General features: G+C 41.4%; 1 protein-coding gene across 1 annotated transcript; it reads right to left on the reverse strand.

Moving 5' to 3' along the window:
- Nucleotides 1-4,031: 4,031 nt before the first annotated feature.
- neurl1b (neuralized E3 ubiquitin protein ligase 1B) lies at nt 4,032-13,821 on the reverse strand. The gene is made up of 6 exons (XM_034093301.2): nt 13,569-13,821; nt 9,371-9,615; nt 8,955-9,288; nt 6,553-7,293; nt 5,611-5,736; nt 4,032-4,910 (listed from the first exon to the last, which is right to left on the reverse strand). Exons 1-6 carry the CDS (start codon nt 13,597-13,599, stop codon nt 4,663-4,665), a joined length of 1,725 nt encoding a protein of 574 aa, XP_033949192.1. The 5' UTR covers nt 13,600-13,821; the 3' UTR covers nt 4,032-4,662.
- Nucleotides 13,822-14,646: the final 825 nt, after the last annotated feature.

Below are 14,646 nucleotides of genomic sequence, written 5' to 3' on the forward strand. Positions count from 1 at the left end.
TCACTGTTTTATTTTTTCAGTGTTCCTGTATTGTTCAAAAATACTATATACCATCAGAATATTTTCCTCTAATGGGTAAGAACACCATTTGAAATTGTATTAGTTACTGTATTTCTGGGTGCCTTTAGCTGAAGGGGTGAATACATGTCCAACATTTAGAAGGTCATGGGTTCGATCCCGAGCATGAAAAGGAGGCCATTGATGTTTGAAAGGATTTTGGTTGCACTACTATGTACAAGAAAAGTTTTCCAAAATGATGCAAAAGGAAACATTTCCTAAGCTTTGGTGTATAACCACGAGGATACCCTGAATGTGTAAAGTAACTTTGGTTGCAATACACGGCACAACAGTGATAAATATATCTCCAAACTTATTGGGATCTTAAGCATACCATTAATATGCATTAATGTGTAGCTGTGATAACAGTGAGAATTGGCAAGAAATATTCGGAACAAATATGCAAAAAAAATGGTCTAACCTTTCGGTGTAGCATGAGCTGCCCTGCGATGGGCCGGCCCAGCTGACCAGCGGAGTCCGAGGGCTCCATCACCATTTTAGCATTTGTGGTCTGAAATGTTCCTAAATAAATGGTGTATTGTGTTTTTCACAATGTACTGTGTGTTTAGCACTTCTTAACACGTGGATTGTGTGGTCATTTACATCTTTTATGATTCGTATGACGTTTTAATGCTTTGTCAAGCACTTTTTGACTATGTCTGGGAAAAGCACTTGATAAATAAATGTTACTTACTTAAAGCATGTTCATGAACCCCTTGGAAAGATGCTAACGTTTTTTTAATGTTTCAGTTTGGCTTCTCATTTAATATACACGGCTACTTACTCGGAATTATAATGCAGTCACTTCCCCACATTATGAAATTTGAATTCACTCCTGACACAACACGCTGTCTAATCACTTTAGCGTGGGGAAAATGTGCAAACCTGTCAGTCAGTGGGAATGAGTCTTAAATGAACTGTGGAGTTTTTCAGTTCACACAAGCACTGTGGCTGTGGTAAATAACTGAACTCAACTTGTGTCAAAACTTTGGAGCCCTGGGGATAGATTTTTGCATCACTCAACAGAAAGTGACAGGTCTTTTAGAAACGTAGACATAAACACTCTCATGTTTACAACAGAGGCCCCTAAACTGTCAAAACAGTGGGGCCATGTTTGTAGTTCTGTTCCTGAAAGAATATGGTCACACTGCAGATTTTAATGTTGCTGTCACCGCAGGCTAACATGTTCTCATCCCACGGTGTCAGTGAACACAATGTGCAATCATGAAAAAGTACCAATGCAAAGTGCTGATGGATTACATTTGTATTTAAGGTTTACACTGAGAAGCCTGTGTGTCATTAAAAAGTGTTGAGATCACATTAATCAAGCTTAATTGATATTAATAACGAATCAAATGTATTGCACTTGGCATTCTCAACTTCTTTGTAAGTTGATAGCTTGTGGATTCAAGTTTAATATTATGAGTGGATACAAGGGAAAATTGCCTTACCTCCACTTGACTTGACTGTATGAAATGAAACACCCAATGATTATTTGTCCTGCCTATTCATGCCAGTGTAATGCAGGAGGTAATAATGACAAAGTGCCAAGTTAGCTTCACTGCCAGAGTCACGATCTGTCTATGTTGTGTTTTGTCTTGTCTTTTTCTGTCTTTGGTTTCATGTTTTATTTTGAAAAGTCTTCACCTCCTGTCTTGCCTGTTCCTGTCTGTTTTCCCTCCTACCTAATTACCCGATTGTGTTCACCTGGTGTCCCTGTGTTTTCTCCTCCCTCCTCACCTGTGTCTTGTTTGTGTGATTAGTCTTGTGTGTATTTAAGTTCTGTTTTTTCTGTCTGTCATTGTTGGTTCATTGTTTGTCTTTGACTGTGTTCTCGTGTTAGTGTTCTGTTTGTGCCTCTAGACCAGTGACCACCAACTGGCGGCCCGCGGGCCACATCCGGCCCGCCAGACATTCTCATCCGGCCCGCATGACGGGGGTGACTGTGGCGACTGTGGCGTTCACCTCCCACCCATTATTTATTTTTACAACCTCGTGAGTAAGGTGCAGTACCGGAGTCCAACAGAGAGGCAGCAGCTGCGGGACAGTAGACTGCGTACTGTGAAACCTTCCCTGCCTTCAAGAAGAAGTGACCCTTCCTTGTGAAGAGTCTGCTTTGTGCGCTCCGCAGCAGTAGCCCCGCTGCGACGGAGTCCAACAGAGAGGCAGGAGCTGCGGGACAGTAGCCTAGAAGCAGGGTTGGGTTGTAACCATAGACTGGTTGTAACGGAATACATGTAACGGCGTTACGCAGAATATAAAAATCAAGTAGGCTAACTGTATTCAGCTGGCGTTACATTTGAAAAACGAGTAATCTGATTACAGTTACTTTAATAAACCTGAAGTGAATACATTGTGGAATACTTATTGGAATTATTAGTGGAAAAGTTTGCTCACAAAATGTAATATTCATTACCGGCAGAACTGTGTGCACACTACACAGCGCTGCAGCATGTCTGTGAGCGAGAGAGAGGTGCAGCGTGTCTGTGAGGCCCCGCCCCCGCACGCAGTGAGAGAGAGAGATCTCTTTTAAAATATATTGAAAGTTAGAAACGGAGATGGTTGGATAAAATGTGCAAGATAACGTTTATGTAGCATTTCTTTATTGTCGAAATTATGACATTTCATAACGGGATCAAATCAAAGTGAATGGCCTGCTGCTGCTGAATGCATGGGGCAAGTGACTGGAACAAGTTTTAAAAGTTATTACATCGTTTCAGATAATAAATTAAAGGTCCGCAGTACCTGAGCGTGCTCCACTAGCATTGTGGACTATATAAAAATCACTGGTCCGCGATTGTGTCTATTGGATACATTTTGGCCCTTGGACAAATGTAATTGGTGATCCCTGCTCTAGACCTTGAAATAAAGGTCTTTTTTTCAGTTTATTCTGCATTTGGATCCTGCCTGCTTCACTCAACCGTAACAGCCAGCACAATAGTGTTAATAGGTCAAAATGGTCCACTCCCCCCTTTAAAATACACAGAGAAACTTCTGAGGTTCAGCTTTACTGAGTATTGGTTAACCGCAAACATTTAAACCTCTCAGCACTTCAGCATAGTGCTACAACGCCTCAGAAATAGTGTTGGCTGTCTTTCACAATTTACCCTTGTTTATTATTATTTATGTTAGTAGAACTAGCAGTAAATTAACCTTAGTGCCCTTAACAGTTAACACAAGAGCAAACACATGCGGCTCTGTGTTTTTTTTTTATGTAAATCAACTGTTAATTACAACATTTTAAGAAGAAACCTCCCCCTGACGTGGGTAGCTTATGGCTAACACCTTATCAAAAATTACTACTTACACAGCCACTAAACATTAGCACCCCACCTAGCCATCTGATACATGTTAAGTCAAATATGCACTTACCTTTTCATTTCCTAAATATGTTTTGCCTGTGCATTTCCTGCGATGAAAAGTCAAAATGGTTGCTATATGAAAAAGCTTTCAAGCCTAACTCAGTGTGTATATTGTTTATGCCGATAAGAAAAGTCTATAACTGTTGACAAATACAAATCAAATGGAGAATGTCTATTAAAAACGTTCTCACCTCAAGGTCAATTTACTATCTGTGCTAAAGCTTTTATCTTCTAATATGGAATTATGCCATGACTTCCATGACTCTTTTATCTTGACCGTGGAAACAACCAAGGTCAGTAAAGTTCCGTCAGAGTTTGTCATCAAACTTGTTTTAGCAAGGATTATTGTTTCAGATATTCTATCAGAATGCAATCAAGAAAAATATGATTCAAAATATATTCAAAAAAACAACTCAAGTAGTATCATTAATGCTTTCTTTTACCAAAAAATTCACTGTACTAAAAGGTCCCCCTATACCCAGAGCTATAAAGCTTTCACACAAAAAAAACTTCAATTCACACCTGTTTGATCAGCAGTGTGTCTATAAGAACCACATAATAGTGATTGCGATGCAGAAAACTTTACATGAAAAAAAAGTCTTATTGAAACCATTAATAATTGGAATCACACCAAGTCCACTTTATTGACTCTCAAAGTGCAAAACCAGATTCTTCATTTTGTATACCAAACATACCTTTCCGAAAGCACTGAACACACTTACCATCCGGTTCCATCGTCCACTTACTTTTACACTGCTTATTGCATAAACCTTCTTTTACCACATCACTCAACATTAAAACTATGGCTACGATTGTTAGCGTATATACTCGGACACAAAATGTGACACACATCTAAGGCACTAGAAGTCCACATATTCTGCTGAAGCACGCTATTCTGAAAGTATGACGAGGGTAAGGACACAATATTCACAGCAGGCATTTCTGCTCAGCAAATAACGCAAGAGACATCACATTGAAAATACAAAACAAAAGCACATCTCTTGTTTCTGAGTCAAAACATAGGAGCTCATGAAGCAGTCTTTGTATTAAGATGAACTCCATTACAGTTTTGAGTATGAAGATGAAAGTCTATCTCCAAAAACGATTCACCCATATAAAATGGAAATATAGGCACGGTTATGTCCTGGCTTTTCTCCGATTGCGGTCAAGATTCATGTCCAACAAAGCCTGAGAACACAGGTGGCATCCATCAGTCACAGCCCCTGTTTACACATCTGGAACATCATGGTCGATATGTTTTGATTACGTCTTTGATGGGCCTCCTGCATATCGGACAGCACGCATTGATCTGTTTCTTCAGCTTCAGCCCACAGTCGCTGCACAGACACATGTGTCCGCAGGTGTAGATGACCGTGTCCACATCCTGGTCGAAGCAAACGGTGCACTCTCCGCTCTTCCCAGCAGGGGGCAGTTCAAAGGCGCTGAGAGTGGGAGAGACCGGAGGGCTGAGAGGAGAGCTGGGAGCAGTCACTAGATAAGAAGAAAGAAAACATGTGTGAGACCGCCGGAGGAGTAGACGAGGATGCATGTACACATTAAGAAGAGTATGCCGGGTTATGATATTTAATATTGTTGCTTTTATACTCTGCTTTGGATTGTGTGTGTGTTTTGGAGAGTGTTTTTACAATCTATGACAAATACAAATGTTACAATCTAATCTTTGCCAACACATAAAAGAAGTATGTAATAGGGTTGCAACTAAGAGATATTTACATAGTTGATTTATCTGTTATCTATTTCCAAATTAATCTATGTAACATCAGGACATAATTAAAAATGCTCATCTAATTTTCCTAGAACCAATGGTGACACCATGACAATACATGTTTTGTTGAACTCACAACAAATGCAACAAGAATACACATGTTTTATTCTATTCCATTTCAACCAATGAACACACTGATTGAACTAGTGGGATTGAATTTCACTGGAATTCTTTCCTTCATGAATGAATGGTTATCAGCTTTGCATGTAAATAACTGCCAAGTGATTGTCTTATCAGTTACTTGACATAATGTTGCAGCTTTGTATGCACCAAAACATTGAGGTTTATCTGTTACATAGAATTCAATAAAACGTCTTTCTCATAACTCATGATGAATAAGAGCCTTCATGCAGCGACTTTCATATATTTTAGCATCAGGTATGCTGTCAACATGTGGTGACCTACCCAGAGAGGATTCAGAGGCGGAGGAGGATCTGTTGACGCTGAACGCCAGGTCTGAGTCACTGTCGTCTGGACTACTGCTCTGAGAACTGCTGGCGGATGTGGAGGGAGGACTGGACTGCAGAGTTCCTGTGCCACAAAGATAAATACGCATGACCCAGATAATTAGACTCATGTAAGACCTTTAAAGGTGCCATTCAGACAAAGCGTATTTAAAACTATGGATGGCATTACAATTCAGTGACCTTGAACAGTTTGAATGTGACTCTACACAAACCATCCCTAAGCAGCCATATTAGATGTGCATATTTGTATTACTTGAAGTCTCAGAGAGATTTTCTTTTGCTTTCTGTTTGACGATACTATTGTTGGGTCTGTGCCGAGGGGAGTTTATGTGGGAGTAGTGGGACTAGATCAGATAGGTCACCGCTCTAAACTGAACAGACACATGCAGACATAAACTGCTGAACTGCATTCCTTTAGTCTGGGAAAAATACATTGCAAGGGCTGCCTCGTCTCAGAAATAGACTGATGATTATTGAAGAGCATGTCCTTTTCAGGGATGGTAACATCTAGACATATTTTGAAATGTGTTCACATGCTTTCTTGCAGAGAGTTGGATTCCGAGTGTGTTATCGCTGCAGTTTCTTTTTATTAAATGTGAAGTTACAAACAGGAGTATTAAGCTTAGTTTAGCACAAAGACAGGAAACAGGGTGAAACAAGTAGGCTGGCTCAGTCCATAGGGAACAAAACCAGCGCCTTACTGGAAAACACATTACAGAACAGAACACTGATGCAAAAGGCCAAGTTGTTTATAACATTTGGTTTATGCTTTTAAAGATGGCATCCCGACAATTGCTTTTGACAATTCCACCAAAATTGTAAAACTACAGGAATATTTGAGGTTTTGGTTCACATCTCTGTGTTTCTGTAAGTAGCTTACCTAGTATCCTGAGTCTGTTGACGGCCCCATGCAAGGTGAAAAAGGCCCACAGGACCTGAGAGGAGTCCACACAGAGCAGCCTGCCACGTGCCACTCCATTTACGCCATGATGCACCTCTCCACTGGGCAGCAGACTGAAGCTGAGCACGTCTCCAGAGCAAGGCATGGGGAAGCCCCGGTGCACCACCCAATACTCTTTACGGTCCAGGAGAACCTCAGGGTCCGCTGGTAGGTCCCCTGCGTGCAGACTTGCGGGGTCACATGATGTTACGCCAAACAACAGCGCCCCAAAGTAGGGCAGGCCCAGGTGGCCCACTTCCACGTACAAAGTCTCCCCCATATGCAGCGGCCGGTCACTGAACACCAGAGTCCGACTGCTGTCCAGAAAGTGGATGCAGGCTGCCGAGCGGTCTGCGGAGAGAATCACATCGGGGCCACGGACTGGGTGAAAGTGCAAGTCATTGTCCAGCGGGGAGGGAAGGCCCCGGGCCAACCTCGGGGTGCTGAACCCAGTGGAGGCCGAGGAAGATGGTGTGGAGGAGGAAATGGTGGAGGAGCAGCAGGGGATGAGCTGGTTGTAGTTATTGAGCTGGAGGGTGGCCATCTTGGCAGCAGCAGCCTGGTTGTTCTCCAGTTGGTTGTTGTTGTAATTTGCCGAGTCGTGGCTACTCTGGGGCAGATAGGCACTCAGACGGGCCGCACTCAGGCAGCTGGACGCCACACTCTCAGCAAACGTGCTTTCTGTGATGGAGAATATCAACATACAAGTTTCGTGACAAATGTAATATACGACCAATTTAAGCACAGGTCATTTTTGTTCGCCTCCTTTTTTCGGGAGGACTTTTTTATGATGCCTGAGGAAAAGCTTGTTCCTAAGATACAATCTCCATGAGTTACTGCAGCCTCCTTGATGTTGGTTTCTTACTCTATGAGCGCTGTTGTTTATATAGGGCGTATTAAAGTGCTGAACATTCTCGTGATTTTACAGATTCATCTGCTGATTGTTTACTCAATTTATTAATTCTCTATAAAGTATACCTATAAAACATGACAAAGGAGGAAAATGGAAGCTTAATGTCACACAAGACAAAAACATGCAGAAAATATTTACATAAAGATTGACATAGACATTACAAATTCATTTTTCGCCTCATAGATTCATTGAGTAATCGTTGGGATACTATACAGATTTGTAACAGGACGTTTTAAAAAAATGTATTATTAACACATAATGTATTTCTAATACTGTTTAATCTTGTTTTCCACTGAGACTGACAGAAGGCAATAATTAATGCATGAGAAATGCAAGATTAAACACGTCTTTTAGGCAGTAATCCGAGGTAATGCATGTTAATGGCCACCAGTAAAAAGGTATTTAGCTCTTGTGTTCATTCCCTTTTCTATCCTAAAAGGGACATAATATGAATAAATGACTTTGTTTACTGCCTCTGCACGTACATACTTTTGGGTATATCTGGAGTGCCTACCAACCCACGCAGGTCAGAACGGCCTCAGTCAGAAAACATGGCATGCACCCCGCCTCTCAGACTGGCCTTCCCTTCCTCTAGGTCTCATGCAGGTCATTTGAATTTACAACACCCCATCTGAGTATCTACATCAACAGCTGGGTGAATGAGAGTACGCAGGAGTGTTCTTTTTAGACATTTAAGTATGTAAACCTGCTCTATAGTAACCCAAATATACAAGTATGAATCTGAAAATGAGCAGGTTCCTTAAATATGAGCTCTCTAAACTGCAAATAGTTCATAGCTGAATTTCTCTATACACAGGGGGCTGATATAAAGAAGTTGTCCCCCTTTGACTTACGATACATTCCTCTATTACTATTTCTAGTGATGCTGGAGCAGTTGAGAGCCCTGGCCCCTCCAAAGCTCATCTGCCGCCTTGACCAAACATGGCCATAGCTCTTGTCAGACTGAAGATAAACATACCCAGTGAGTACGAGAGGGAACCACAGGCGAGAGGGTGATGGAAATGAAGGAAGAGAGAGAAAGTGACAATGCGCAGGAAACTGATAGTAAGACAGTAGAGAGCTGAGTGGGAGGTTCAGCGTGGATGAGATCGGTCCACATCCTGTTTATCTCAGAGAGATATGGTTTTGGTTCTCTTGACAAACATTTGTTGTCTCACAGATAGTGGATAATTGAGCCACTTTACTAGCTACTATATTGGCCTTCGCTGCTGCAGATCTTCTTGTCACAGCTGCTTTCTGAACTCTGGGGAAGCTGCTTAAATCTGCTGTGAATGTGTTGACACTGTATAAATAAGTTCATGAGGTTTTGTGGTTGTCAAAGCCATGGTCAAAAAATACACTTACGCTGCAAAAACTATTTTACAGGAGCGATTTCTGGAGCAGGTAAATAACATAATGAAGTGCTTACCAAGCAGTGTGACCTCCTGGGTGAGGCCATAGATATCTATGATGGCCCAGAGGGGACAGCCGATGCTGAGCCCACAGTGGAAGAGGATGGGCTCTCCATCGTTGATGCTGTAGAAAACTCTCCCGTGGCGATCGGCCCAGAATGACAACACGTTGTCCTTCAGGGCCAGTCTCTCAGGCAGAGCTTTGGCCCAGTATCCGGGCCTAGTCACCAGATCTGGGCAAGCGTACTTGGGGATGTCTGTAGTGACCAATTCACTAGGGTCCAAACTGGTGAAACCAAAGCGTAAAGCCCCACTCCATCCGGTGTGCACGCCACTCAGGCGGAGACGCACCTGAATAAAGAGAATGAATTAAGATTCAACTCTATTTAAATCTTTATCTTTTAAAAGCACAATGATTGAGTTGAAAACAAACCTTCTCATAGAGGTGGACCGGCCTGTGGATGAAAGTGATGCCATTACAGAAGCTGTTCTTGCGTGTGGCGCGGCGAAGCTGCCCATCCAGCCTGATGTTCTTGCCCTTGGCGTGGGGGTGAAAGCGGGGGGACTCCACGCTGATGCTGACCGGAGCAGCGGACGTTCTCCTCTCCACACCTGCCCCATTGTTAGGCAGAGTGTAGTACTGCCTGTTGGCCACCGGGCGGGGTTGCAGAGTCGCATCTATGGGTAGTAAAATAGTCAGGGGTACAGTGAGAACAGCGAATGATTGCACCTGATCACCCAAGTTGATGATGTGAACAGCAGGTCTGCCTTTGTGTGACTCAGACAAGGTCAACACAGGAATGTTAGAGACACCAGCTGTTGGAAAAAGAGGCAAACATATCAGCACACAATAACTCACTTGCAAGTGGTCCATGGCAGTCGGTTTAGAGGGCAGAGGCCAGTTATGTAAAGGAGCCCACAGTCTCATACACTTCCTTTCCCACACTGACAATAATAAACCTCTGTGCTTTTCTCAACAAGTACATTAAACAGTCTCTTTTAGCATGTAATCCACATTTACAGTATATAAAAAGCTGTCCCAAATCAATCTTCTTACCACATCCGTACGGGAAATGTATATTGCAGAAATGAACAGGGTAAATATAGACAAGGTCCATGTGCAAATATGACTCGGACATTTGGTTTATGTCAAATCAACATATTTCACAGCTATGTAAATATTAATAGCATCAAAGTAGAGAAAATATAACAAAGCATTTCGACAAGAGACTTGACAAGCGTTCCTCTTATTTATGGGCTACACACACCCTTGGCCTACAGCATAAACAAACCCTGAATAGCCCCTTTCATTCCTCTAGTTATCTTCAGAAGGGGAATGATTCACATAGTGCGCAGTCTGTGAAGAAATATCAAAATGAAAGGCTTAATCTTCGATCTTCCCAGGAGTCAGTGAAGAAGAATGTGTGATGCTCATTTTCATGAGCATCACAAAATAAATGAACACGGATCACAAATCAAACAAGAAAACAAGACATTGGCTTAAAAGAGACTGAACGCTGTAGAAGTGTGTTTATGGTATAGACTGGCTGAAATCCAAAATGTGAAGGGAGGCTGCGTTAGTATTCGCCTGCAAGGCCACAGAGTGATTACATTTCTGTTTAAAATTCACTGTGATCTGGTGCAAAGACAATAACTCAGTGAAATGTTCCACAGTACATTTACTAAATTAGACATTATCACTGATTATATTCTAAACTATGAAGAAGCAGGAAGAACATCTGTAACATCTCAAATGATGTGTGGGTGCCCATTCCTTTTTAACTCCGGGGATTTCGGCTTTTGAGGAATTAAAATATACTTTGGATAACGAGTATGGAGAAAAATATGTTGAGGATTGGCTTTATAAGCTCAACTGGTTCGCTAGGGGGGGGACGCCCTGGGATTCTGCAGTTAAAGGACCTAGTGAAGGCAGATGCTCGCTTGACATTATTCGATGAAAGGCATCGCCCAGCAGGTCATCCACTGACGCCTGAGTCTTTGCCTTTCGTCGTTCATGAACATTATATTCAAGTCACAGGCAACATTTGAAAAGCAGGTTACTTTTTAACACAAATCAGTGTTCTAACTTTATTTCCAGAATGTGATGATTTGTTTGGTATATTCGACATCCCAGATGAGAAAAGTCAAGATCCCTGACTTTGTAACGTTATTAGCACGCAGGCTTTTTATCGTAAATTGAAACAACTCGCAAAAGTTACACTTTATGGTTAAGACATATATATCTTTATAGCATGTTAACTAAAGAAAGTCAGGTTTATACTTCGTGGTTAAGATGAAAACAATTGAGAAAGTGTGGCGTACCTTTGTGGACTTGACAGACGCTTTCAATAATTTCATACAGTCATTGCCATTCATCTTAGAACAAAGAGCAAGGAAACTCTACATTTTAAATGAAAGGCAATTTAAAAAACCTTGAGAAGAAAATGGATGATAAAAACATTGTCTTGGTCGGTTCAATGTGAATCAAACTTAAAGATACTTTGCAGTGTTTCTCACCCCTCGGAGCACTAAAGGGCATTATTTTAACTAAGTTTTGTTTGCCCTGTAAAAAAGTATGTGATGCAATACACAGCTCAGCCAATGGTTTCACAGCATAATGGCGGTAAGGCACTAGGAAATTCAGCAATGGGCCATAAAAGACTGGCAAGAAGAAAACAGCTGGCAAGTAAACCCAGATAATTGGCTACCAAATTTGGCTAAGCAAATGTTTCATGAGGATAGAAATGAATTTGACACTTTTATTAGGCTTCAATTATGGACCCAAAATGTTTTCCTGAATAAAACCAGTTGTAAATGTTGCCCAAGGTTAAAACTCACTTGATGATTCATTTTTGGAAAATCCGTCCCTTTGCTCCATGACTTAAGTGTAATGGTGACATGAGCTGGGGCTGGGTCAATGTCAGCGTACTATAACTACTCAGTTCTACTAGGATTCCTCATATTCTTAATATGTGATATATACGCATGATGGAGCATCAAAATCACCATAACAACAAAAGATACGAAAGAGACGGAAATGTGTCTTTGAATTTAGAACTGTAAAGTGATAAGACACACTGAAATCAGTGAAAGAGATGTGTTCAGTATCCAAAATGTGATCAGCATTCAAAGCTCGGTTATTTCTGCTCCCATAAGGTTCAATTGTGAGTATAGTGTCTTGACATCTTTCTCCTGATAAAAGAAAATTACAAATAAATGCAATCATAAGACTGCACAAGACACAAACTGCAGGCAAGGTATTTTTTAAATGTAAAAGTGATTATGCGCATTCGTCAGGGTTATGTTCGGCCACAAGATGATCAGGCTCTTTATTCCCTCATATCTCTAGGCTGCATGTGTTCATCAGTCATTCACTGCGAGCAGGGCATGAGCCTCTGTGGATTTGAGGGGCTGTTTTCTCACATTTTGCCTCCAGAAGTTGTGAACATGAATTTCACCTCAATGGAATTGATACTGTTTCACAGTTGGTCCAATGACTTATTCATCACATAGGCGTGAAAAATGACTTGAGTAAGATAAATCTACTTTCAAAAATGTTTTGCACACAGATATTCTTTTAATACAGTGTTAATGTAAACCACAAAGTGCAAGCAAGGATCAACACTGCTGCTTCTCTGTGAACAACTGTTCTCAGTCAAATACGTCTCTGGTGGCAGTAACCACATCATTCTGCCACAGCGTGCATGGGGGTGTGGGAGTGTGACGGACATTAAATCAAAGTGATATGGAGAACAGATGATCAAATGTGCGGTAGGTATCATGTCAAAGCGATCTACTGAGAGAATGATGACAGCTTTTTGACAAAAACTGGGGGAATAATTCATTTGAGATTCTTTATATAAAACAGCTTTGATACTTAAGATAAGAGCAGAGTATTACAGATATATGGTGTGCAGAGAATGGTCCTATTATGTATTGTTTGTTCAGATTCTAGTTAGGATTGTAGTTAGTTATTGATGTTATTATTGGACTCTATGTGTGTCCTCGTATTGTTTTGTTAATCCTATGTGACTTAGCCACAGTGCTTGTATGTCCCATTGGGATTCATTAGTAGTGTATCTATTCATCTATGAAAGAACGTTGTATGGCAAAAAAAGAAAAAATCCTGACAGAGATTAAAGCCAGATAACAGAAACAAGGGAAAACAATTGGATTGTACACAAATCATCACCACAAGTGCTATTTAATGCACAGGCTGCATGTTTTTCCAAATATTTTTTCTGTAGAAATCAGGGATGGATTTAGTTAATTCAAAAATAGTAAATATAAATTCCAAAAGGTACACTAATATGTTTATTGTGATAGGATATTTGCTAGTTTCAAATAACCTTTCTTGAAAATGTGTTGATGATAATCCTACATCACTGCTTATTATTCTCCAAGTGATGAGTAAAAAGTAAATTTTCGGAACGCTTGTTTGTTGTCGCTCCCTAGGAATCACGCTCAGCTCCCCGGTGATGGGAAGCGCGTCTCCACGCAGAGCGAGCAGCAACTAGAGAAATCAGGACTAACCATGTGTATCTCAACATATCAACCTCTAACACATGAACAGCTTCGTGTAAGTGCATCGCGAGCCTCCTTTATGACACATTAATATGAACAAGTCTCACCTATTAAAGGCTTGGGTGTCGTATTCCCCATTTTATCCAGAAATTCCTCGCACTGGCTGACAAGTTAATTCCGATTGCACTACTTCTCTGTCCATCCATGTATCCTCGGTGTGATGAGTATCTGCCTGGAACCAGTTTAATGTGAGTATGAGTGGCTTCAAATCGCATCTCCGCGCTGAAGCATGGACGCGCTCTTCTAAATGTCAACCCCGAGCCGCAGCGACAGGCGGACACCTCCAACTGGCGCACAGCAGCCCCCTCCTTTCTGTCGGCTCCCCTCTGCACGACTTTAAAGGCACAGTGAGCAGAGATCCCCCCTCAAGAGCATCACAGAGCCTCTGAATAATATGTAATTATTCACTCAAAGGCTCTGATGAAGACTAATGACTGTACTGTTGTCTATAGGACAAACATCCTGCTTGTTGGGGATGCTAATCTCAAGGCAATGTGCTTTGTCAATACATTTGCATACAGAAGGGTATGCAGACAGCATAGGGAAAATGTTGATGGCAATACAAAATGAAAACACGATCATTGATCATGGGTATTTCCAAAATCATTTGCTTTTGAGTATCCTGAAGATGTGAAACTGATAGAGTAAAGAGATTTACGAGATTAAAGGATTCACTCACTGATCCCAGAGACATGAACACATATGTTTTTAAACTATGAATATCCTGGACACACAGATACGCATACTTTAAGTCCCAGCATCACATGAGGAAATCCCCCTGATTTCCCACCCTATCCTCTGCCCTCCCACAGCCTTGACTGCTGGGCTTCTCTCAAGCTGTTTCCTGTCTTCTGGACCACGCCACTCTCTGAGGAGCCATGGCCTGCAGGGTTTATAGACTGAGACCATCGGTGAGGGAGTGGAGGGAGTGCCGGGACAGCGTATCTAACCGTGGTGGACAATTAGAGAGGCCGGGGGTGCTACTGCAGATGTGTCAAACATTCCTGCTGGTTGAGGAATTACATTGTGTGAAAATGTAGATATATGCAAGTTAATTTTCCTTAGTGCTTAATATGCTCAAATCATGACTAATTAAAAAATGAAATGTGTTTTAGGTTGACTTTT

Source organism: Pseudochaenichthys georgianus, chromosome 10 (assembly GCF_902827115.2).
Source record: "Pseudochaenichthys georgianus chromosome 10, fPseGeo1.2, whole genome shotgun sequence".
NCBI lineage: Eukaryota > Metazoa > Chordata > Actinopteri > Perciformes > Channichthyidae > Pseudochaenichthys > Pseudochaenichthys georgianus.